The sequence below is a fragment of the Chaetodon trifascialis genome, chromosome 4 (assembly GCF_039877785.1).
Source record: "Chaetodon trifascialis isolate fChaTrf1 chromosome 4, fChaTrf1.hap1, whole genome shotgun sequence".
Classification (NCBI taxonomy): Eukaryota; Metazoa; Chordata; class Actinopteri; order Chaetodontiformes; family Chaetodontidae; genus Chaetodon; species Chaetodon trifascialis.
The window spans coordinates 26344035-26366750 of NC_092059.1; the positions used below are offsets into that span (position 1 = coordinate 26344035).

Below are 22716 nucleotides of genomic sequence, written 5' to 3' on the forward strand. Positions count from 1 at the left end.
CACACACACACACACACACACACACACACACACACACACACACACACACACACACACACACACACACACACACACACACACACACACACACACACACACACACATTTATTGAGAGGGCAGTGGGCAAGGCTGGAAAGCAATTGGATTACACAAGTCAGCTTCACCAAAAAATAGATAAACAAATAAAAAACAACGTCTTTGTAGAGCACAGCAATGAGAATACAGATACTTTTGTTAAATGGGTGGCTGATCTGGGTCATGTCCACAGAAGTACAAAGGAGTAAAGGTATTGCAATAACAAGATTAACATTAACCACATTAGTGTTGCAATGTTGCATAATTGATCGCGAATCTGTGGTTGGCCGGTTCCTTTTTTATTTCACCATAGCAAAACGTTTCCGTCCCTGTCCAAATGTACTTGAACACTCTGCCCATTATAGTGAAACCCATTAGCAACGGTGCACGTAACTGGTATGTACGCACTACAAAAATGAGAACTGCGTCATGTCAGTTGTTTGACAACTTCCCTTTTGCATACAAGGCAGTAGCTGAATTGGGTCTGGGTTTTAGGATGAGATGACCTTGGGTTGAGAGTGTCAATAGTTTGCGCTGGGAAGCTGTTACATGCCAGCAGATGGCAGTAATACAACACTTATGGATGCTAACCACCATAAAACTCAACAGAAGACAAAGGCAGCACCTGTCATTGATCATCTATACACATTTCTCATCTCCATGCATTTCTTGTCAACACATTTGACCCAATGAAGTAACCTGAGACATTTGAATGCAATTTAAGCCAGAATAACATTATTAAATGTGCTATCTTAACTAAGGGAACAAAGCGAACATCAAAACACTTCTTGCCAGCACAAAAGCTGTCCAACTTTTGTCAGGACTGGGCAGCTACATCACTCATCATTAATTAAGCTAAGACATTTTCATTCATTCAGTTTAAGGTTGGTGATGCACAGAAAGTTTGACTTCATGGCAGAGAATATTACACACACAGAGATGAAGGGCCTTGTATTCTCACTTATTTCCTGTGCCATATCAAGCTCTGCATGTGAACTCAGTCTGCCCACACAGTGTATGCTTGCAAACACAGCAAGTGAGACATGCAGGTGATGGCTGGACCTCACCAACTGTGGACTACAGTGGCGTCCCATCGCCTTTCTGTAGAGTGCACATCCAGGAAGAGAATTGGTTGCTGTTTATAGTCTGTTGATGTGATGAGATTCAGAGCTTGTAATAGTCTGAGACTTGCGTGACTGCACTCTGCTCGCTGCTGTTTCTGTGCATTTCAGTCACTGTTTATTTCTGTTGTTTATACCTTTGTACACTGAATGCTGGTTGATTAGTGACTGCCACAGTGATTCACAGTCAATTATATGTCATGCAGTTTGAATGCTTATTCAGTGTTTGCTAATCACTAATTGCCTTTAAGAGCCTTTCGGTCTGTTTCCTAGCTATTATGAGTTCAGGTTTCTACCTTAGCCTTGCTTCTATGCTGGATTCTCCATGACTAATCAGTCTGTACTGTTGTGTTGCACTGTTACAGAATCACACACAATCAACTCATCTTGTATGGCATTTTTACAACTTTATTTTTTCATCAGGCTCACTTCACCCTCACTTTTTTGTGCACCTCCATTTGAAATAAACAGTCTAGACCTGGACTCTGCATCTGTTTTCACACTCTCTCCTGAACATCAGAATAGTCACCAGATATGACACCTTGAGGTGACTGCTCCCACACCTGTAGATCTATCCAGATTCTCCCTCACACTCTCCTGGTGTGCAGCAGACAGGCAGTCCGGCCACTGCATACCGCTATATTTTTTGCTCAGTGAAATAGACAGAAAGCACCCAAAGCACAGGAAAGAAAGTATAATGTTTCTTTCAGTGGCAGAGATGATGCATAAATTACATAAAATAAAATAAAAAAATCCAGCAGGTGCAAACAGTCCGAATAGGCCCAAAGATAATTAGGGCTGACTAAAAATGAGCTGTAGAACACCAAAACTGGCAGCAGCGTGATGCAATACAAATTAATGAACAGTTGATAGCAGATCTGGGTATGTGACAGATCTGAGAACTGCAGCAATATGAGACCCTGCATGACTTTGGGATATAATTTGGACCAACTTGGGGTCCCAGTTTGGGTATCAGCTACAAGGAAAAAAACAATACATTCAGTTGGACTTAATAACTCTGAACTCTTCTGGTTTAGAAACTACTATACCTTCTACACAAAATTTGACGGTGATTGCTGATGCTAATCTCTGCCTTTCTATGTCATTCCTCCACCTCGTCGCCAGATTATTCCCAGTCACCTCGCCTACGTCTCATTGTCGTTATTGTCTCCTGTGGGTCGCAGCCTCCAGTTCTGGTTCCTTCGCCCGTCATGCCGAGGACAGCCTGCTCCCGTCTCCTCCGCCTTTTGTTTTTGAGACTGGTTTCTTTGTGTTACGCCCTAGCCAGTGTGTTTTTTGTTACGCATTAAAAACTGTGAAAACTGTTCCATAGTGTCTGGCTCCGCAACTGTTGATCCACATTTACAACCTGTAACATGCTGTTGTCGGTTGTCATGCTTTAAATACTAAATGATATTGCTTTATACTATTTACTCTTGGTTTAAATCACAAGTTGAAGATCACCCTCAAATTAATCACCCAGATATTCTTAACTTCCTTTGCTGATCACATCTGATGGCATTTGTGTTCTTTGAGAGAGATGAGAAATTGAGGCAAAGGACTCACAGAGCTCAATAAAAAAGACAGATGAACAAAGACCTGAAGATAAAACGTGCTAAATATCACTCATGGTCCTCTTCTTTACCATCATGTATCTGAATCTCTTCCCAGCATACAGTATGTTTCTCACTTGTGTCTTGTCCTTTCTGTTATCTTTGTTCCTTTGTTCCTCCTCTATATTTTCACTCTTTTCATCCTCTACTCCTTTTTCTTCCTGTGTCTGGCTCTTAACACTTTTTATTTCTCTCTTGTTCCTTTGGTTCAATTGTCCATACCTGCATTTCTCTTCTTCATCTCCAGTCCTGTTTATACTGATCACTCTCTCTCTCTGGGAGGGATCTGGGGTATTTAGTCTTCATTTCCATCACCTTCATCTATACTTGCAGGCTTATGTGCTACTTTGAAGTTCTCCGTCTGTCCCTGTGTCCATTTCTGAGTCTCAATCTGAGTTTGCACTATTACCATTTACCCTTCCTTCCTCCCTGTCTTGCTGTATGCTTCCCTTTGCGCTTCCCTCAAAGACAAGGACATGGAATCAGTTTCAATGATACATGTAAATTGCTTGTAAATATAGTCACACCATCTTAGGATGAGAAAATACCTGAAGCAGAATATGTCTTTTATCCTCAAGTTCTACGTTGTTCTACTGCAGTGATGTGCTTTTGTGTTTCCATGGCAAAACTTTTGTTTTGAGGATATTGATGGCAATGTTAAGGATCACTGACCGTACAATGAACAAATAAAAACTGTAGCCACCATTACAGTTAATGTCTCAGTATGCTTCAAGTGACATGCTTGTCATGAAACAGCATCTGAAACCCCTTCCTCAAACATTTCAAGTCAAAACTGAGAAATTTGCGACCAAAGTGATTTCTGGAGCAACAATCCAAGAGGTATGTCCAACTCGTGCAGTGACTGTCGAGGTGTGCAGAGGTGAGAAATTATGCAGGTTTTAAACCTCCGTCCTTTTTCCTTCCTTACACAACTATTTCTGTTGTTTTTCAATATGCAAAGCTAAATGTCCTGGCAGGTTTAGCAGTCTCTGTTTGGTTGTCAGCTCAGCTGTTACAGTTGAACTGTGGTGAAAAAATGCTGCCTCACTTCATTCGATCAAGCAGACGACTGGAGCGGCCTTCGTTCAAACCCGCTGGTGACGCGAGGTTTAAAGTGTGTGTAAAACACTTTTTGTGTGGGGACAGTCCAGCCTCTCTCACCACTCCATCCATATTTCCTGCATTGTTTATAACGACGGCAATACCATCATGACTGTTGTTATTCTTCATGTCGAGCTCCCACTCCAAAACAGCAGATTTCAAAACCTCAGCGATGTTGAGTCAGTGTGTGATTGGAAAAGAGTTCACGTCTGTATGACAAAACTTTTCATTTCCCATTTGCTGCTCATAACATGAGCTGTGACTGTAATAAAGCTCTGAGCAGCTCGGTAAGTTCACCCATCTGTGGTTATTGAGATGCTCTCGGCTTCTTTGAGGCTCCGTGTTACTTTAGCTTTTGTCTCTTGGTATCACTGGATGAAAAGTCACATTTCCGTCAATTTCCGTCACTGTAAATTGCCGTGGAAGTTCTCTCTCAGCCACTGTGACCATGAGGTGTTAAAATGCAAATGTAAATGCTGCAAAGCTATACAAATTCAAATTGGGATTTTGTGTGTGTGTGTGTGTGTGTGTGTGTGTGTGTGTGTGTGTGTGTGTGTGTGTGTGTGTTCTGTGCCTACAGAATACAAAGATTTTTTTTTCATGAGGATTTAAAAGTGTGTTTAAATAATTTCATAGGTTACATACAGAATAAGTGTCCTGACTCTCAAAGGTCTTTAATTTTCCACTTAAATTGCTAAATCAAATTGTAAAAATTAAAGCATCTACAGTTCTTGGACACTGGTCACAATTTTTCACATTTTGCCACCACAACACCAGATGAACAATGCTTGTGTGATTAGCTTGCAAAATTCCAGCAGAGTAAGTCCACTGATGATTCTTTCAGTAGGAATAAAAAGGGAATACACCAGAGTAACTTTTCTTTTTTTTTATTTTCGATGATGTCACTTTAAAGAAGTTTACATGTTTTATAAAATATTCAGGAACAAAAATAGAAAATCAAAGTACCTAACAAAATCACAGCATGTTTTTCATTCTACGCAACAAAAATGGTCTCGCGAGAAATTCCGAGAGCGCGACCTCGCATATGATTGGACGCCTCCTCTGACGCAATGACGTCTGCAGAAAACGACCTCGGCGCGTCTGTGAACGCGAATCGAGCTTGGATTACGACAGTTACGTTTCGGGTCCTGCTAAACTTTAACTCTGTTCATACAATGGCCGGATGTCGTCTTCAGTTCATCCCAGAAGGCACTCCTCTGCGACGAGTGGACTGGCTGCGGAGCGACCATATCCAGAAAGTCCAAACAATTTAGAGAAGAAACTGCTGGGCGTCTTCAGTGGATTGTCTCGGCTGCTAACGCAGCTGATCGCGCAGTTGGCGAAGAGAATGACCGTGATAAAAGCCAGACTGCTCGCTCTGGAGGAGCAGCCTCGACCGAACTGCAGCTGCGGAGACGAAGAGACGGGTGCGTAAGTTACGTAGGTAACATTAGCATTTAGTACCACATTGTGCAGTTTTTAGGGCGCCAAACCTTTATTATTCTTATTGCACTACGTTCCGAACGTTTGGTAATTGTTCACGTTACATTTAACATTACAATGTATTTTGTATTTTAAAGGAAAAGCTGCGACGTCTGCACAATAGTGACGGACACGACAGGCGATATGAACCTGAGCAGGGGTAAGTTAATAAAATACACAGGAAATATTCTGCAGAATATAAGTAAACGTAAACGTTGCATGACCTGTTTGTACTTTTTGCGTTTTACAGACTAAACTCGCCCCACAACGAAACGGTGACGTCATATTTGATGGCGACTTTATTTGGGAGTCCAGACATGGATGGTGTGGACAGCAGTCTTTTAAACCCTTTCTGTTGTTTCTTGTTGTTGTTTTTACTGAAGCCTGTCTTAATTATTTCAAACCAATATATATTTTCTTCCAGTGGCCTGTAAGACATATTATGAGATGGTGTGGAGGAGCTTCAGGTATGCCCAGCCAGCTCTTTCAGTTCAGGCAGCAGCTGTGAAGATTTCAGCTCGCAGCAGACAAAGAAGGAAGCGGGTAAGAGTCCCATGAATGCCGCTTTATTTTCACAATATAAAAATGGGCTGAATTTTATTTATTAGCTGCATTGTTTTTGACAAACATGCTCACATATGTTATCATGTGTTATTGTTTCTTAGCAGTACTAATATTATATTAACACCTGTATTTACAGCTGCTGGAAGCAAGAAGGAGTGTCCTAGCTGTCCAAACTCTGCCAGACACTGCAAGATCGGCTGGAGAGCGACCCAAACTATGTGGCGACACACCGCAAGAGGCTTCGCATGGAGTCCCCTTCAAAGCGACAGGCGCCAACTCAGTATGACCCAGTGGCAGCAAAGAAGCATTTCCAGAGGCCTTAGACTCTTTTTCATGCACCATGGATGAGCGGCATGGCCCAGCCCAGAGACTCTTATCAGTGAACCCCTCTGCACATTTCCTTGCTTTTTTCCCCCAGTAGTCACTGATTTTACTTACTTGATCCTTGTTAATGTGTGTGTCATGATTTCATTAAAGACTTTTTTTCAAAATGTTTCTGTCAACTGTGTTCTTTGTGTTCTACTGTGTGGTAGTGTAGAAGGTGGATCGCCAAATAAATCAATGAATCATCAATCAAATAATATATATATATATATATATATATATATATATATATATATAGATAGATAGATAGATAGATAGATAGATAGATAGATATATAGATAGATAAATTTAACAATATAATAACAATTTTTAATATATTAATTTATTATATAGTATTTAATTTAATATGTATTTATTATTATTATTATTTGTGGTGCACAGATGACCAATAGCAGCAGAGTTGTCATCCAATCACATGATCACTCGCTCGTGATTGGAGTTGCTATCCAATCACATGATGGTTCCCTTTTAAAATGCCTGTGGAATCATCCAATGGTTGTTTGTGAAGTCAGCAGGCCAGCCTGCGTAGATCAATGTCGGTAGCATTCATGTGCTAATTAGAGCTATTCGCACCTTCTCGAAGGCGCGATTAACCCCGCCCCCCGCCGACAGATGGTTCGTTTCCGACAATTTTCGGAGCAGGCGAAGTTCCCCGTAAACTTGCTGTAAATCGCCGAAAATCAACGAAATTCGCGGGGATTTACGGGTCGAAAATGTGGTTTTTCATGCAGTGTATAGAGCTGCTATCACTGTGTGACTGAAGTGTGGCCATGATGGAACTGTATACTTTAACTTCAGCCTGTTTACTAACCTCTATATATTTACTGATGTTGTTGTTGTTGTTGTTGTTATGTCTTCAGCTCTTGGACTGTTATATGGAATCAGGACTCCAAATGCTTCTTTCAGGCTCCTTTGGTCTGGCTGAATCTTTGTTGTTGTTGATGATGTGACAAATGTCTTCCCATGTTTGATCTGTTTCCTGTAGTGTAGTTGACTGTCGTCCAGCCAAGTTGTTTTGCGTTTCTCAGTTTCCTTTGGCCACTGTCAGTTCTTGAAACAGGAAAACCAAAATGCCACATATCAGCTCTAAAAGTCGATCTTCATCTTCAATCTCTTTTTCGTTATCGGCAAGTTCATCCGTAATTTTCTCATTTATTTTCAGCTGCTCTTGGCTTGCACGCAAAGCATGATGGCAGTCTGTCTTCCTGACTATGATTGTACCCTCTACTGTTCAATCAAAAACAATACAATTTCTCATAAGGAGAGGTAGTAAATAACTATGTAACATCAGGGTAGATAGAGTCACAGTCCCATGATGGCATCGAGACTTCTACCACAGTATCGGACAATTTGATACATCATTACATCCCTAGACATTGTATGTGGGTAATGTGGAATCCATAAACTTGGGACATGTCATCATTTTCACTACCATTTTCACGCAAGAAACTTTACATTCAAGCATAATGCCTATGTTCTTCATGCACTCCAACCCTCCCAGCTCTAATGCGTATACGCAGCAGTGTGCAGCAGGGACCAGCAGATGCCAGCGCTATCCGTCGTTCGCTGGCTTGATCAATGCCAGCCTTGCCTTGCCAAGTCAGGGGAAGCCAACTTGAACACAACGTCATGCATAAAAAATTAGCTACACAGAGAGCACTGCCCACTGAGAGACAGTTAGTGAGGCCGAGGGAGCTCAGGAAACAAGAGGAGAATGAGAAAAGAGAAACAGAGACAAAGAGAGATGCCTGCTGTTGCCACCTGCCACCCTGAACCCTCCCAACCGAGCTGCGTCCAAAACCGCACTTGACAAATGAGTACAGGGACGCAGCGCCTAGGCACTGTCCCTGAGCTACAACACTAACAATGCACATACACTATTCCATGGAGAGCAAGGGGATGGGTGTTTTTTTTTTTTGTTGTGTGTGTGTGTGTGTGTGTGTGTGTGTGTGTGTGTGTGTGTGTGTGTGTGTGTGTGTGTGTGTGTGTGTGAGTGAGTGAGAGAGAGAGAGAGAGAGAGAGAGAGAGAGAGAGAGAGAGAGAGAGAGAAAGGGAGAGCAGGCAGTGGGAGAAAGAGGAGAACACACCGGCAAAGACTGAAGCTGGATAGTGGGAAAAGAAAACGAAGTAGAAGGAAGCAGTACAGAACAATTTTCCACAGCCATGAAAGATTTAATTCATTTTCAAATCATATTCTGAATCATTAAAAAGGGCAACAGTGAACAACTGCACAGCATTTGCATAAAGTACTCCACATCTCTCTGTTTTCATGGCACCAGGTGAGCAGAATGTATAATTGGATTTCAGACTGCATGTCAGACACACCTCACAGCTAATGTCCAACACTCACTGTGATATCACTGATTAAGATGTCAGGCAAAAATTTGCTTGGTAAAATTTACTTCAAATTTCTTCAAATTTACGTCAAATATATCTGAATAAATAAATTGGTTAAATATTTAATGGAATTTAAAAAAATTAAAGGTTTATGCTTCCCTGCAACCTCCACTTACTTGTACATTCCTCCCATGTTCTCAAATAAGTAAAAAAAAAAATACATGAAAATCTCATGAGTTTTGATCAAAATGGATCAGCAGTTTACACGATCATAATTTTGTGGATTGAAATTCAAAACTCTAAAACAGGGAGAAAACATTTTTTCACTGGAAGCAAATCTATCTTTTCATCACTGAGTGAATGGAGAGAAAGTTTTGGTCACTTATTTGCTTGGTTTAAAAGTTTAGAGAGCTGCACAGCATCAGATCTCTGTTCAACGGTCCTGTCAGGAGTTCTCTGAAGCAACATTAATACTATATTTTACTTTCTTCTATCCTGTCATTACTCTCCATGCATTGCTGCAATCCAGTAGTTTCCCATTGAGCAGAATCAAGGTCTTTGTTAACTTAATTTCTCGGCACGAGACAATAATTACCTTGAGCAGACATTTTCCAACATCTGCTGTAGGTTTTTAAATGCGGGACATTTTAGGACATATAGATTCATGCAGCTTGATTAACAAACAGCTGTTTTCAAGTGAAGTGAAGTGGCAATATTTCAAAAACAAAAAGCATCGCTTTGGCACTTGTGATATGAATGGAAAGATGAAAACACACTTTATCCTTTGTCTATTCTTTTCTTTTTATCTGACATAAACCTTGAAAATCTAGAAAAAACACTGGCACCTATATAGAGCAGGGGGCTGCACTATACGTATGTATGTTCTTTTTCTCTCCATGTCTCCCCTCCGGATAGAGTTGTTGTTGATAAGTAGTGAGACTGCCTGACATTTCAGAACATATACACACACACACACACACACACACACACACACACACACACACACACACACACACACACACACACACACACACACACACACACACACACACACACAAGCCACAAAAGAGGTCACACACACGCATGCACACACACACATAGGCTTTCTCCCTTTCTTTACCCCCCTCCCAATCAGAATATTTAGCACGGGGAATGAATAACATCTCTGCTAACTCCCATTTGCCCTTCATCGTGACAAGTTGTGTCAGTGTACCCTCGGCCTTGTGTTTTTATGTAACTGTCAGTCTGCGCCTCTCTCTCTCTGTCTCTAGCTCGCTCTCTCTTCCAAACATTTCCAAGCTACACAGATAACATCTGGCACTCTGCCTAATCTCCAAGGATGTGATGATTAAGGCCAAACAACAAGCCTGTTCTTCTCTGCCCACCATGGCTACAACTTTTTTCATAGACGCTTCAGAATTTCCATCATAGCCTTTTTACACTGTTGTCAGGCCACATTTCTTGTAAATAAACACACAGTTAATATGATGAATATGGCAAGGTATGTATTACACAACTGCTCTTATGCCTAGCTAATACAATAATTAATGCAGATGTATTATGGAGTATATACAAGCATCACCTTTGTGCTTCTGTTTTGCTGCAAGGACAACTTACTTGTTTATCATTCTTAAAACCACATTATGCTTGGTTACCCCGTGCACAGCTCCACCCAACTTCAGCCTGAGTAGAGATCAAATCAAGCAGAATAACTGCGAATGCCGTGCATGGTCTTTGAAGAGAGAGCATGGAAACCCAACGCCGCTGTCCATGGTGCTGAAAAGATTCAGCATAACTAAAGAGCAACACACACCAGGCTTGTCACATAGCAACAGTACAGAAGCCACAATGTGTTTATCTGGAGAAAGAAATGGAACAAGAAGTAGTCTTACATGTAAAAGCTGCAGCAAAAAACATTTTATGCTGTTTCTCTAACAAGGTTAAAAGGAAACTGCATCATGGACAACCTTTACATTTTTTTTTTTTTTTTTTTTGTAAAATGGGAAGAAAAAACAAAGAAGTTAAAATCTTTGAGAATGAAACACAAATTTAATGTGATCAAGAGAGATCCCACAAATGAATGGGATGGGATTTTAATGAAATAAGACACCATTGTTTAAAAAAAAAATCTATTTAACACGCAGCAGAAAAGATGGAACAAAGGTGGGATTCAAACACTGCTCACTGTCTGACACCTGAAGAAGTGACAACCTTTAGTGTGCTGGAAAGCGCTGACATGGAGGAATCCGACCTGACACAAGCCGTGAAACTTGGCCCCTCTCATTGTGAGATGGCTCCATGTGGATCACAGATTCAATTCACCTCGACTAGGACAATCCTCAACCCTGTTTCTCTTTTCCCTCTGTGGCTGGCTTTCCCTCTGCAACTAAATAAGGCCAAACGCGTTCTGACAGGGAAGCAGCTTTGCTGCAGTAACTGTGCTCATTGCTTTATCTTTGTTGCCGGCGGAGCATGTCAGTCAGTCAGGGCAGATTACATCTAAACACTCATCTCAGTTATTGTAGTCTACATGTGAAATGACGTATAAAATGTCAGTTGAACTGTCTTATTTCTTATATTTACAATCGCACTATATCCTAACAACACCATCCACAGTATTATGTACATGGGAAACTGTTATGGGATACTGTTCAGCTACCATCAGGATGAAGTGCCTCTCAAAGTGTCATGATCTTCAGGAGTTGCCCTTAGTTTTTCTTTCTTCTGAAAAGTGAGTCCATTGAATAAAGGGAAGTACTACAAAGAACAAGAACATTAACTAGAACTCTGTATTGCTCTATGGCGCACACACAGTCAGAATCAGCTTAATTGGCCAAACGTGACCACATACAAAGAATTTGACTGGAATTTGACTCAAGTCTAAATATTGCACCCAATACATATGAGTCAAAACTCAGAGTAAAACACTTTCCAGTGTTATTGGGATCTCTGATGTCCAAATGTCTACATATTTGCTCAGAAATAGTGAAAAAACACACTCTTTATAACTCCAGAACTTGTCTGAGAAGCATCATGTTTTTAAGGTTTCTTCCATATCAGTGTAGTCTGCGCATCTATGGGTACACTGCAGACTAATAGGAAAATACTAATAGCTAATTTGGAAAAAATTTAATGAAGCCTCAAACAAAGGGTTCAAGTTGTAGCCCACAGCATAGCTCACTGAATCCATGGCAACATAATACATCTTGTTTATATTCCTCAAAGCATTATGGGAACTGAGAGCATCACAATCACAACAAACAGAAGTATTGTGTCAAACTCTGAGGCCCCATGCCAGATCAAACAAACTGACTTATGACTCAAATCAACAGATTTTTAACTGCTACTTGAAGACTGGAAGAATCTCTTTGTCTACGCAAAGCACATCTACATTGTTTGAACAAAATCCATGTCTTCTACTAAAAGCTCTGGTGTGTATAATTCATCCAGTAAAGGAATCTCCTACTCAGTGATTCTGCCTTACAGTGCTGTGGTACAGACGATTGTCAGCCAGTAAGTTCTGTGTACTTTATGTCATCTGCACCATCCACAAAAGTATGTTACCAGAGTAGACATTCTCCTGACTAATAATGACTGTATTCCCAACAAGCCAAACAAGAGTTGTGGAGATGTGAGAGGCCTCTTTTGTCATGTTTTTTATATACATGCCACATACTGTATCCTTCAGCTGACTGATGGGACTCATTTCTGTAATGGCACTGTCTGTGGATGCTGACAGATACATTTGTCAAGAGATGTCTTGACATTTCATCATTGGGGTCTGATCACACACACTGTCGTGAGTAGGACGAGAGCTAAGCATGACTTGGGTAAAGAGGCATCTACAAAGATTTCTCTCAACCCTGGTCCTCCTCAGGTGTCCTCTCTGATCTCTGCTGGGTAGTAGTGGTTATGCTGTGTATTTGACTGTTGTTTGTTAGGAACAAAGTCGATGTTTTGATGTTTTCACAGAGCCACAAAGTGAGCAGAGGGAGAGGGTCAGGATGGTTGGGCGGTCCACTAAACGTGGGACACGATCGTTGCCTAATCTGGTTGTATTTTTAACCCAAGATTTGAAACCACCTGTATGCATCATTATGAAGACTAGTTACACATTATGTGGTTTGTCATTTAATTTAGGTCTATCAACACCCTCAGTCTGATCCCCAAAAAGCCCCTTAAACCCATGTTGGTGGATGTTAAATATGGGCGGGTGAAATGCCACAGTGAAATTTATAACCACAGGTTGGCAGTACCGTTTATGTGCATGTTAAGTCACGAGAATGACCTGTCTGTTTTTTGTCTTCTTTAAAAGTCATGACTAAAATGAAGGACGTGTTAAGTGAAAAAAACAAAACAAAACAAAACATCAAGAGAAAAAATTAGCTGCCAACCAGCAGCCTCTTAGCCAAGCAATCACCATCCAGCAGGGATGGGATGGACGTCAAGGTCGCCTGCACAGTGGACATAACACCAAACACTGCTTTGGTTGGTTTGGTTGGTTGAACATGTGCGCGCACACACACACGCACACACACACACACACACACACACACACACACACACACACACACACACACACACACACACACACACACACACAATTAAAAGCCATTCTGCCTTCAGTTCTTTATACACCTACAGTAGATCTGAATTATGGAAAGGAGAGCGTTTCCTGCTCAAATACTACAGCCATGTTTGTGGCTATTTAGGAGTACCAGCTGAATGCAGCCTTAACCTTGGAGAAAGTTACTTGTATTCAGGCATCATTATATAACAAGCCTGCGTGGACACCTCTCTGACAACATCCATTGTGAAGTAGGGAGCAACTCCAAATGTGGAGAGGTACACACACTTCAGAAACATAGCTCTGAAAAGCTCACCTGTGTTAGCACATGAGCTGTATGAATAATGTGAGTCATCTTCAGAGCCCACATCCCTTCAGGTTGTAGCAGGTCTGGATGTGGACATGGATCGGTTGAGTGTCGGTTTAAGCTGCTCACAGCTATACCAATGCTTGCCATGCTGGTAGAAGTGGGGCCTTTTGTTTGTCTTGATGCTTTTTCCCATTTTGGTGCAGAGCCTGCATCCAGCATGGCTCGGGTAGGCCTCTCTCTTGAGCCATATATTATAATTGTTGTTGGAACGCTACACATTATTAAATACGTACTTGCTGGGCACCTTGTATTTAATATGCTGAAAGTAAGAAAGTGCTTAAATATTTTGAGTAAATTATACTTGAATTTCTGAATTATTTATTAATAAATTTAGAATGATTCTACCAAGACTCCAAAGAAAAATACAGGGGGACGGGTTTGTCCTAGCATGTGTGAATAGCATCTGCTTTACACCGAAATGCAGCCTGGACTTAGACCACGTTTACACTTAGGGAAAACACATATGTTTTCATGTGGTTTGGCCTCTTGTTTACACACAAACAGAGTTTTTTTTCACAGAAAACGATCATTTTTAAAAACTCTGGTGAAAGTGGAGATTTCTGAAAATGCCGGTTATTTGCGTGTAAACTGGGTTAAACGCCGTTTTAGGTTCCGAAACGTCACAACATGTGACTGAATACTTAAAGTCATGTGAGCGACCTATGTTTACACTCGCGGCCATAGGTTTGGCATAGTTATGATGCGCTCTGTGGCGTATTTATCCGGGTTCATGTAAACGACAACATTTTTGAAAACGATGTTGTGTGCACGATGTTATTTTTGAAAACGGAGGGGCCAAAATATCCGTTTTCCAAAATACCCTGCTACATGTAAACTTAGGCTTAGACCCAGACAGAACCCACTTGGGAACACTTTCATAAATTTAAACTCACACTCTGGATCATGCATTCATCAAACATCATACACTGCAGACAGAATGCTACAGGAGTCCAAACACACAGATGGCACCCTGTTCACTGGGAAAAAAGCTTCCTTTGTACAAACGTGTCATCTTCTCTCCTACACATCCTGCTCACCCAAATTAAACATACTTCTGTCTTCATCTCCACTCTCTGCAATACCAAATAAAGTTTCCTTTTATGTTTATTTGGAGAGGGCGTTGAGTAGGTGAAAATACACAGTAGTAGGTTGAGATACATCATTAATAGATTGTGAGTTTTTATGCCAGGGCGGTACTTGTAAACTTGTAAAGTGTAACTTCACACATTTAAGGCGCCAAGGTAGAGACATACCAAAATGAAGCATGATCATTTCAAGGTGGGCCTCCAAAAAAGGATGATGATGAAAATGTCACTATGTCTTATATAATGTGGAAACTGTCACAGCTCTCCTACAGTGGAGCTGGTGGCATTTCAGTATAAACAACAAGAGTTCCTCCTAACAGTGGGGGTTGTTTTAAAAAGCTACAATCTGTGACAGAAATCCTAAAAGAGGAAGAAAAGAAGAAGATGATGATAATAATTTTTTTTGGCTACTTTTGAAGTGAGTGGAAAATGGCTCAGCATCTCTGTAGCTCTTTCCTCACAGGCAGGACTCTCTGCATTAGAGCTGCTGTACATGGACATTGAGAGTAAAGACAACAGTGATTGTTCCGACACATCCTGCTTCATCTCCAGTGAATATCAATGAATTCTACCAGGCTTTGACTGATGCAGCTAAAATGGATGGTGACTTTTTAATTTAGTTTTATTTAACTGATGACCTTGCTAATTTCTGTGGCTCATAAACTCTGGTATGGGTACAATTTGTAAAATACAGAAAACAATTAAGGTGGTATTTAAGTGACTTTTAAATGGGGAGTGTAATAATGAAAGTGATCTATGGCAGGTGTAAAATAATGCGAAAAAAGAATTATTTTGATCAAGAACAGTGACCTCTAAGTGAATACATGTAAATGTAAACTGTATTCATGTATTCTTAATTGCGTATATGACAGCAGCGAAGAGTTCATATTGTAAGTGTTTCATTACTTGGGAGACACGACTGCTGCTGTGATTCAGAGATTTTATTGGGAGAAGTAGGATTAATTACAGTGGTCTTACCTTAGCAATGGTCTCATGGAACTTGAAAAGTGGATCCAGGGTCTCTGGTAACTCAGCAGAAAACTGGGCCTCTGACAGGAAACTGGTGGCCTGAGGTGAACGAGAGAAGAAGCAACAGTATCTCTTTAATCTCTGTCTCCTGCCTTTTCAAGTCAAATCATTATCTCATTCAGAAACCTTTACGTTTCAGTGGGAACACAATGAGCCCCAAGTCCAAGCCGAAATGAAACAAAAGCTTACCCTTTTTCCTCTTCACTATTCTTATCTTTTCTATTCCAGGTTGTTCTATTCTACTCTAGGAGAGTGAAACTGTCAAGCTTTTGACAGGAAACAACAGTAAATGCTCTCAAGGCCACCCAGCTGCCAGGATGTTTTGTTCTGCTGTCAAATGCACACATATACAGTATACATGTGTGTGTGCGCGCACACACACACACACACACACACACACACACACACACACACACACACACACACACACACACACACAGTCCCGGATGTTGACACAAAGTCATGTAACCAGGTCTGCACACACCCAAAAACTACCTCATTGTGACCTCAGGATACTTTGTAATGTCCCAGAAACACAGCATTTCTCACTGTGAATTCAAAGTCATGTTTTTATTTATTTTTATTTTTATGGAGTCAAGCGAAGTAGCACACTGATAAGAATATCAAAGGTTCAAACACTCAATTTAAGTAATATCTGACAATTCCAAGAAAGACAAAGTCTGTAAAGGACAAGGAAGGTTTCCCATTCGTCAAATAATTAATGACACCTTTATTGTTATTTACCCTTCTTGGGTACACTGCACACATGAAAAGCAAAATGTACCATCATTTTATGTATTACAAAGGTTACATTTTTTAAATTTTGGATCATAGACTGATGTTATCAGTATTTGTAGGAGATGCTGAAAGAAAAATGACACAAATCCAAGTTTTTTAAAAATGACAATAGAAATTAGAGCTAGTAGAAATGTGGAGTTTCCTCGGGTTTAGCTAATCATCAGTGTTGTGTCATCACAGATGACAGTGAATGGATGAAATCTGTACTGCTAACAGTATCTCATTGATCCTGACAAAAACTGTGGGTCTGGAGCTACTGTGTCTAGAAATTCATGGGCTCTCCAGCTCTGCAGGGGAATGCTTCTCAGTCTTTGGGTCAGGTGGCCCGCCCAAAGTGTCGGTATTTGACAACCTGGGAATAAGAGTCAACAATCGATTGCCTCTTATTGGTTGTTTTCATTCAGGCATGGTGGATTCTTGGAAATGCCATTAGGAGCACTAAGAGGAGCATTATGTTGCACAGAAATTGATCCTAAAAAGTTCTTGACTCCGTAAACAAGTTGTGTGTGCAGCTTTCAGGTTACTGGGAGAAAAACACTTGAAATATAGAGGAAATTGCTTAATGCCTGAGCCAGGAAAAGCAGCTAAAATGTGGGATGCACCTAACCAACAGTCTCAGTCAGTCAATATGGCAGCCGCAATGTGGGCACATATGGAGAGTAGAAGTTTTACTTAATAATTCACATAGTTATGCGTTCCAAGATGGCACAAGCAGAAAGTTTTATGAAGCCTTTTTGTGTGCTGCCTCTGAATAAATATGTGAATTATTGAGCGCAACAGCTGCCTCAAAATATGCCCCTGTTGTGGATGTCAAGCTGAATATGTGCAGCGTTCCCCCAAAAGAAGCCTCATCGTCTACAGAAGAATTCAAATCAAACACATGGTTACATCTGTGGCGCGCTCACACACCATGGCTTCAGCTGCTGTTTGAACCCACGAGATTTCTGCAACCGTCAGTCTCTGTGGTCAAGCTGTTTCAGCGCAATTACTTGTACTGATGAGTCAATTAAACCAAGACCATGATGAAGAACGCAAATGTGGTTAAAAGATGAGTAGTGGGGCTTTTGTGAGACTTCTTGTAATTTCTGAAGCTGTATGTAATAGTGTATTGAATATCACGGATTGGAGAGCGACCAAATTAGATTAGTCTTCGCTAACTTTGTCAAAATGATAAAGAATCCATCTTCTAAGTGCTGGAATTTTCATTTGTCCGAGAATAGACAGCAGACCCATGCAACATATTTCACTCCTTCAGAAAGATGGTTGAAATAGAAACAGAGGAGTGCCAGGTAGCCCAGCGGTGACTTCGGGACTTCGGCTCCGTCTACGCTGTAGATATTGGACAGGGTGGAATTATTTTCAGACGGCTTGTGGAAAGAACTGCTGAAGAACGGGAGGATGTTTCCTCCTCTCTAACTCTCAAAAGTCACTGTATGCCTGTATATTTCTGTGAAAGATCAGGGAAGCTGAAAAGCACAGAGGGAGCAGGAATCAGGAGAGAAGTTGCATCAAAACTAACACTGTGTTATTTAAAGTGGTTAGAATTGATATTTATAATGTCAATGAAGATATGTGCACTGACAGTCTGAATGTGGTTTATTCTCACAGGAAGCTGTTTTCAGTGTAAATGCTCTAAGAATCCACTGTATACTACCTGCTCGGCAGCAAACAGGCACAGTTAGCAACTAGCTGGTGAACACAGTGAAACATTTAGCAACTAAAGAGGCAGACATTTCCCTCAGGAGTTGGTAACAGAGTGAATATTGCACTTACATTCGCTACCTGGACACATGACTGATGATGTTGCTCCGTAACTACTGGATGCGTAAATAACTGTGTCAACTTAAATGCTGTGTTAACAGTTTGTTACTGCTGCTCCCAAGGGGTCCAAAAAAAACAAACAAACAAAAAAAACAACTTTTTGCAGGTTTAAAGAACTGCTTATTCAGCATTTCTCCTATGCACGTGCTACATGGAAATAGGTCATGCCCCAGCAGTGAGGAAAACACTGCTTGGAGTCAGTAGCCAGTAAGATTTAAGAATGCTGAAAAGTTGTTGAGTGCCACTGGCAACACTGTGGCAGCGAAAGAATTTGCTCTGCATGCATGCCAATACACCTCCACCACCTCCACACGGCAGGTCTAAGAATGGAGAGCTGAATTCAAAGCACAGACTTCACCAAAGTTCACAGTGACTGTCCCAGTTTGTACAGACAAAGGTTGTCAAAAGATGCTGTGATCACAGTAAAATCAACGCACAGTGACACTGCATAAGGTACCTGCAAAAATATTGCTAAATGCAAGTACACACGTACGCAATGGACAGAAAGACTCCACAGCATCCACCTGCCCCCAGTATGACACAGTGTCATTAGCCATGGATACATGGTGCTAAGCATCGGGCCATATCAAGCACTCTGTTCTGTACTTCACAGGGCCAGGATGAAGGGTTTTGGAGAGCTAAAGCCTTAAAACAAAGAGAGAGATCGCTAGGATCAAAGATACCAGAGTTCCATTCACTTTGTACTTAGAGCCCTTTGTAGCGCTTATCGAGCACTCATTTCATCTTTCACAGTACAGACCTTCTCTCTGCCTTGATCTTAGGCTCGCACTTTCTTGCTCTTCCTCTCCTTTCTCTTGCTGAGTATTTCAATCAGAATGTGACATAAATGCTATCATGGATTTTTAACACATCAATAATTTGATGAACGATCACATTTGAATAGCTGTATGAAAACAATCATTTTTGAAAACATCACAAAACAGTTTCCAATGACAACACTTCTGTGCAAGGAAAGGTGAGTCCTAATGAGGGGTTAGGGGATGAACAAAAGGGCACAGTGTTCCAGCATGATGACTGCATCACCACAGATTTCAAGTGTACTGCATTAATTATCTTTCAGTACAGCATTGTTGAGTGATATTTAATAAATGAATATAGGGTCAAACATTCTCAGTTTCGTGCTGTCACCACAAAGCACAAAGGTCTTGGGTCCTAAGTCAGTGGCCTAGTTTGCCTTTTCTGTGTGGAGTTTCCATGTTCTCCCTCTGTTTGCATGGATGGATTCCTCTGGGTGCTGCAGGTTTCTGCTGCAGTCAGAAGACATGTAGCTTAAGCAAACTGGAGACTCTAAACTGTCTGTGTGGAAGTATGCATCCTGCCCCGTATGTGCTGAGACAGGATGGTGGATGGCTAAATCTGCTGCCAAAAATCAGTTAGTTACTAGAGGCAACCACACTTTGTGTTGGTTCCATCTCTCATCTCTCTCTGAGAATCTCTGCCTCGCCCTCTATTTTAATGATGCCCTTGACTCTTGTGTTTTGGAAAGTGCCAACACAGAGAGACTAGGAAAAACTTTATCTCCTTGACCTTTCCTGGCACTTTGTCCTCCCTGAATCCTTTGCACCGCCTTGCACATTTGCATATTTTCCTCTGTGGAGTGTGTACAGAATTTGACTGAATGGTTTGCCTTGTAATTTTGACATTTGTTCATTTTACATTTAAAATGAATAACTACACAGCCCACTTCCACACTGGGCCAATATAAACAATATTTAGATTTTTTAATCTTTAACACAGCCCTATGAGTATGCCACTCTGCATTTTATTGCACATACTATGTGACAAATATAACCAGTGAATCTTGAATGAGTAGTTGATCATCTTTTCAGGTCTCTGAGGTAGAGGGGAGACAGACCCACCAGCTGTTTCTAGCATCTGGAAATTGCTTAAATTCACAGTCTTCACACTTACTGTTGCTTCAAAGCTGTTAATTAAAAAATGTAATTATTGTTAGACACTTTGGAGGCATGAATTTAAAAATAGCTGAATCACATGTTTGATATATTAGAACATTTTCAAGTTGAGATGGCTAATATGATGTTTGAGCTGTGTTTCTGTTGACTTTACTTCACTCCAGTGCTTCTCATGTGGGATTGTCCGACACAGACAGCAGCAAGCATACTTAAAGTTTCCTTGTGTTACCACTGCTAGCTCTGTTTACTCTGTACATATAACACCTACTGGATGTCTGGTTATCCTCCCTATTGCTTTTTCTGAAGTTCTTTAATTTGTTTTAGGTTAACCAATATGAGTGCTATATGTTGTTCAGATTGTACAGTGAGCAATATTACATAGACTCACATTCATGTCCTGAAGACTTACCCTAACCATAACTAGAACCACTACTTGTCTAACCCTAACCCTTGGAGCTCTCTTAAGTGCTAACATGCTGTGTGATGAAGATAACTTTTATCTTTACTTGGAATATTGTCACTGGGATAAACTCTTTGTACTAGAAAACTTCATGAATATGACCCCAGGAGATGAAATAGGTAAATAACCTTCTTTGTGTTGTCCCCCATGTCCAAGCTTGGCTGTCTCTACTTTTTCAATCATGGCTTTGTGCACAGTTTCCACAGGCGGACTTTCTCTGTTTAAGGAGAGCAAGGAGAGTCTGTCTATAATAGCTCTTACCAATTTATTGCATAGATTAGGTTTCCTTTTATATACCAAGAATGGAGAGTCTGTAAAATGTTGGGTTAGGACTGGATCTGTGTCCAAGATTTCAGCACAGTGTTATCAGCAGTGTGGGCCTAATGTTTAAGTAGTACAAGACAGATACAAATACTGAGTACTGATACTTTTCAGTAGACTGTATTCATTCCTAAAGGAAGGAGTCAAGGATGACGTCATGTTTCCTGAGAGAACTTACTCACTGTGTCTGATCCGTGTCAGTCACCGTCTCCATGTTTACTACCCCATATCTAAATTTAAACAAAGCCTTCTTAGCAATGTCATCAACGCACAAAACAGAGCGGCCTGTTTGTAGGGGGGCAATCATCATCACTGTTAGCAGAGTGTCAAAGCCTTGTTAGGCTGTGTTTACACCTTAACCTTTTTGGTGCATATTAAATGAAGTCTGGTCTTTTTTCTTGTTTGGTCTGGTTCTCTTACACTGATGAAAAAACTGATAATAAAAGTCTGGTGACACCCTGCAGCCTCACTGAGACTGCTTACAAGTTTGACATTGCATAGAGCAGGGCCATTCCTTCCAGTGCACTTGTACGTTGATTTTTCAGCAGGTTTTGATCCAAACTTCAACTTATTATACTTTGACCCGACTCTGTTAACCTCCATGACACATATCTAATAGGAATGTGGTTTTGACAGGGGGTGAAAATGATGTCAAAAACAACTTTGCTGTGGAAAAGAATGGTGAAAAAGTTGATTTTGTGCATCGCTGAATTCTTGGAGTCATGCAAGTCAACCCAGGTTATAAAACTAATATGGTGATAATATGATATGGTGATCCCCATTAGCATCTTTGTACAATTATGTGATGCATTTCATTCTGTTCCTTCTTTTGTGCAAACTATTCACCCTATGGGTACTGTAATACTTATTGTACTACACTTTTATCACAATTTATATAAAATCTTTATATATTTCCCTTCCCACCCCAGATTCATGCTCAAATTATAATTCATATCATGCTTGACCTCTAGAAAGAAAAGACAAGTAACTCATGAAGACTCCCTGATACTTTCCCATGATTGCTGGTAATAATATTGTGACTTGTGGTTCCTCACAGAGAGGTCAAGGAACAATCAAACAGCTGAGGAATCTTTTACTGTTCAAAATGAAAAGCCTGATTGGACTACTAAATGTTAATTTATACAGAATGTAACTCAGACATTACTTTTATCCTTACTCCTTGAATAAAGTGCTACAAAGTGCACCTTGAAAAGACTTGTTTATTTTATCCACTCTAGACACTCACACCATTAAACCTAACCGAAAAGACTGAAAAATACCCTATGAGGGATTCTTTTGACAAAGCGATGCTAGCAGTGTCTGAAAGCATTAATGTATTGTTTATAGGCTCGACAGTACCTCCATAGAGAGTCGCTGTGACAACTGATAAAAGTAAGACCTGAGAGAACAAGGAGGTGACGACACTTCAAAACCAGCATGAAAGAAATCCACAGCACTATTCTTCACAGTGTAGACTACAATACTTAAAACAATGTACTTCTCTGGAAAGGACACACATGTATATTTAAAGGTGGAACTTGACAGATTTTGAACAAAAAGATGGCAGGAGTGGTGAGGATTTTCAAATCACTGGTTTCAGGTCAGATAAAGTCTTAATTAGACTCCTTAAAATCAATGCACATTTCTTACACAT

General features: G+C 40.6%; 1 protein-coding gene across 2 annotated transcripts in view; it reads right to left on the minus strand.

Annotated features, from left to right (window-relative positions):
- The window catches only part of LOC139330296 (inactive N-acetylated-alpha-linked acidic dipeptidase-like protein 2), a 520996-nt gene that overhangs the window by 68431 nt on the left and 429849 nt on the right, over positions 1-22716 (minus strand). For both annotated transcript variants that reach the window (XM_070961134.1, XM_070961135.1), the window contains exon 15: positions 15678-15767. In XM_070961134.1, the coding sequence (XP_070817235.1) occupies positions 15678-15767 (90 nt within the window). The remainder of the gene's footprint in view (positions 1-15677; positions 15768-22716) is intronic.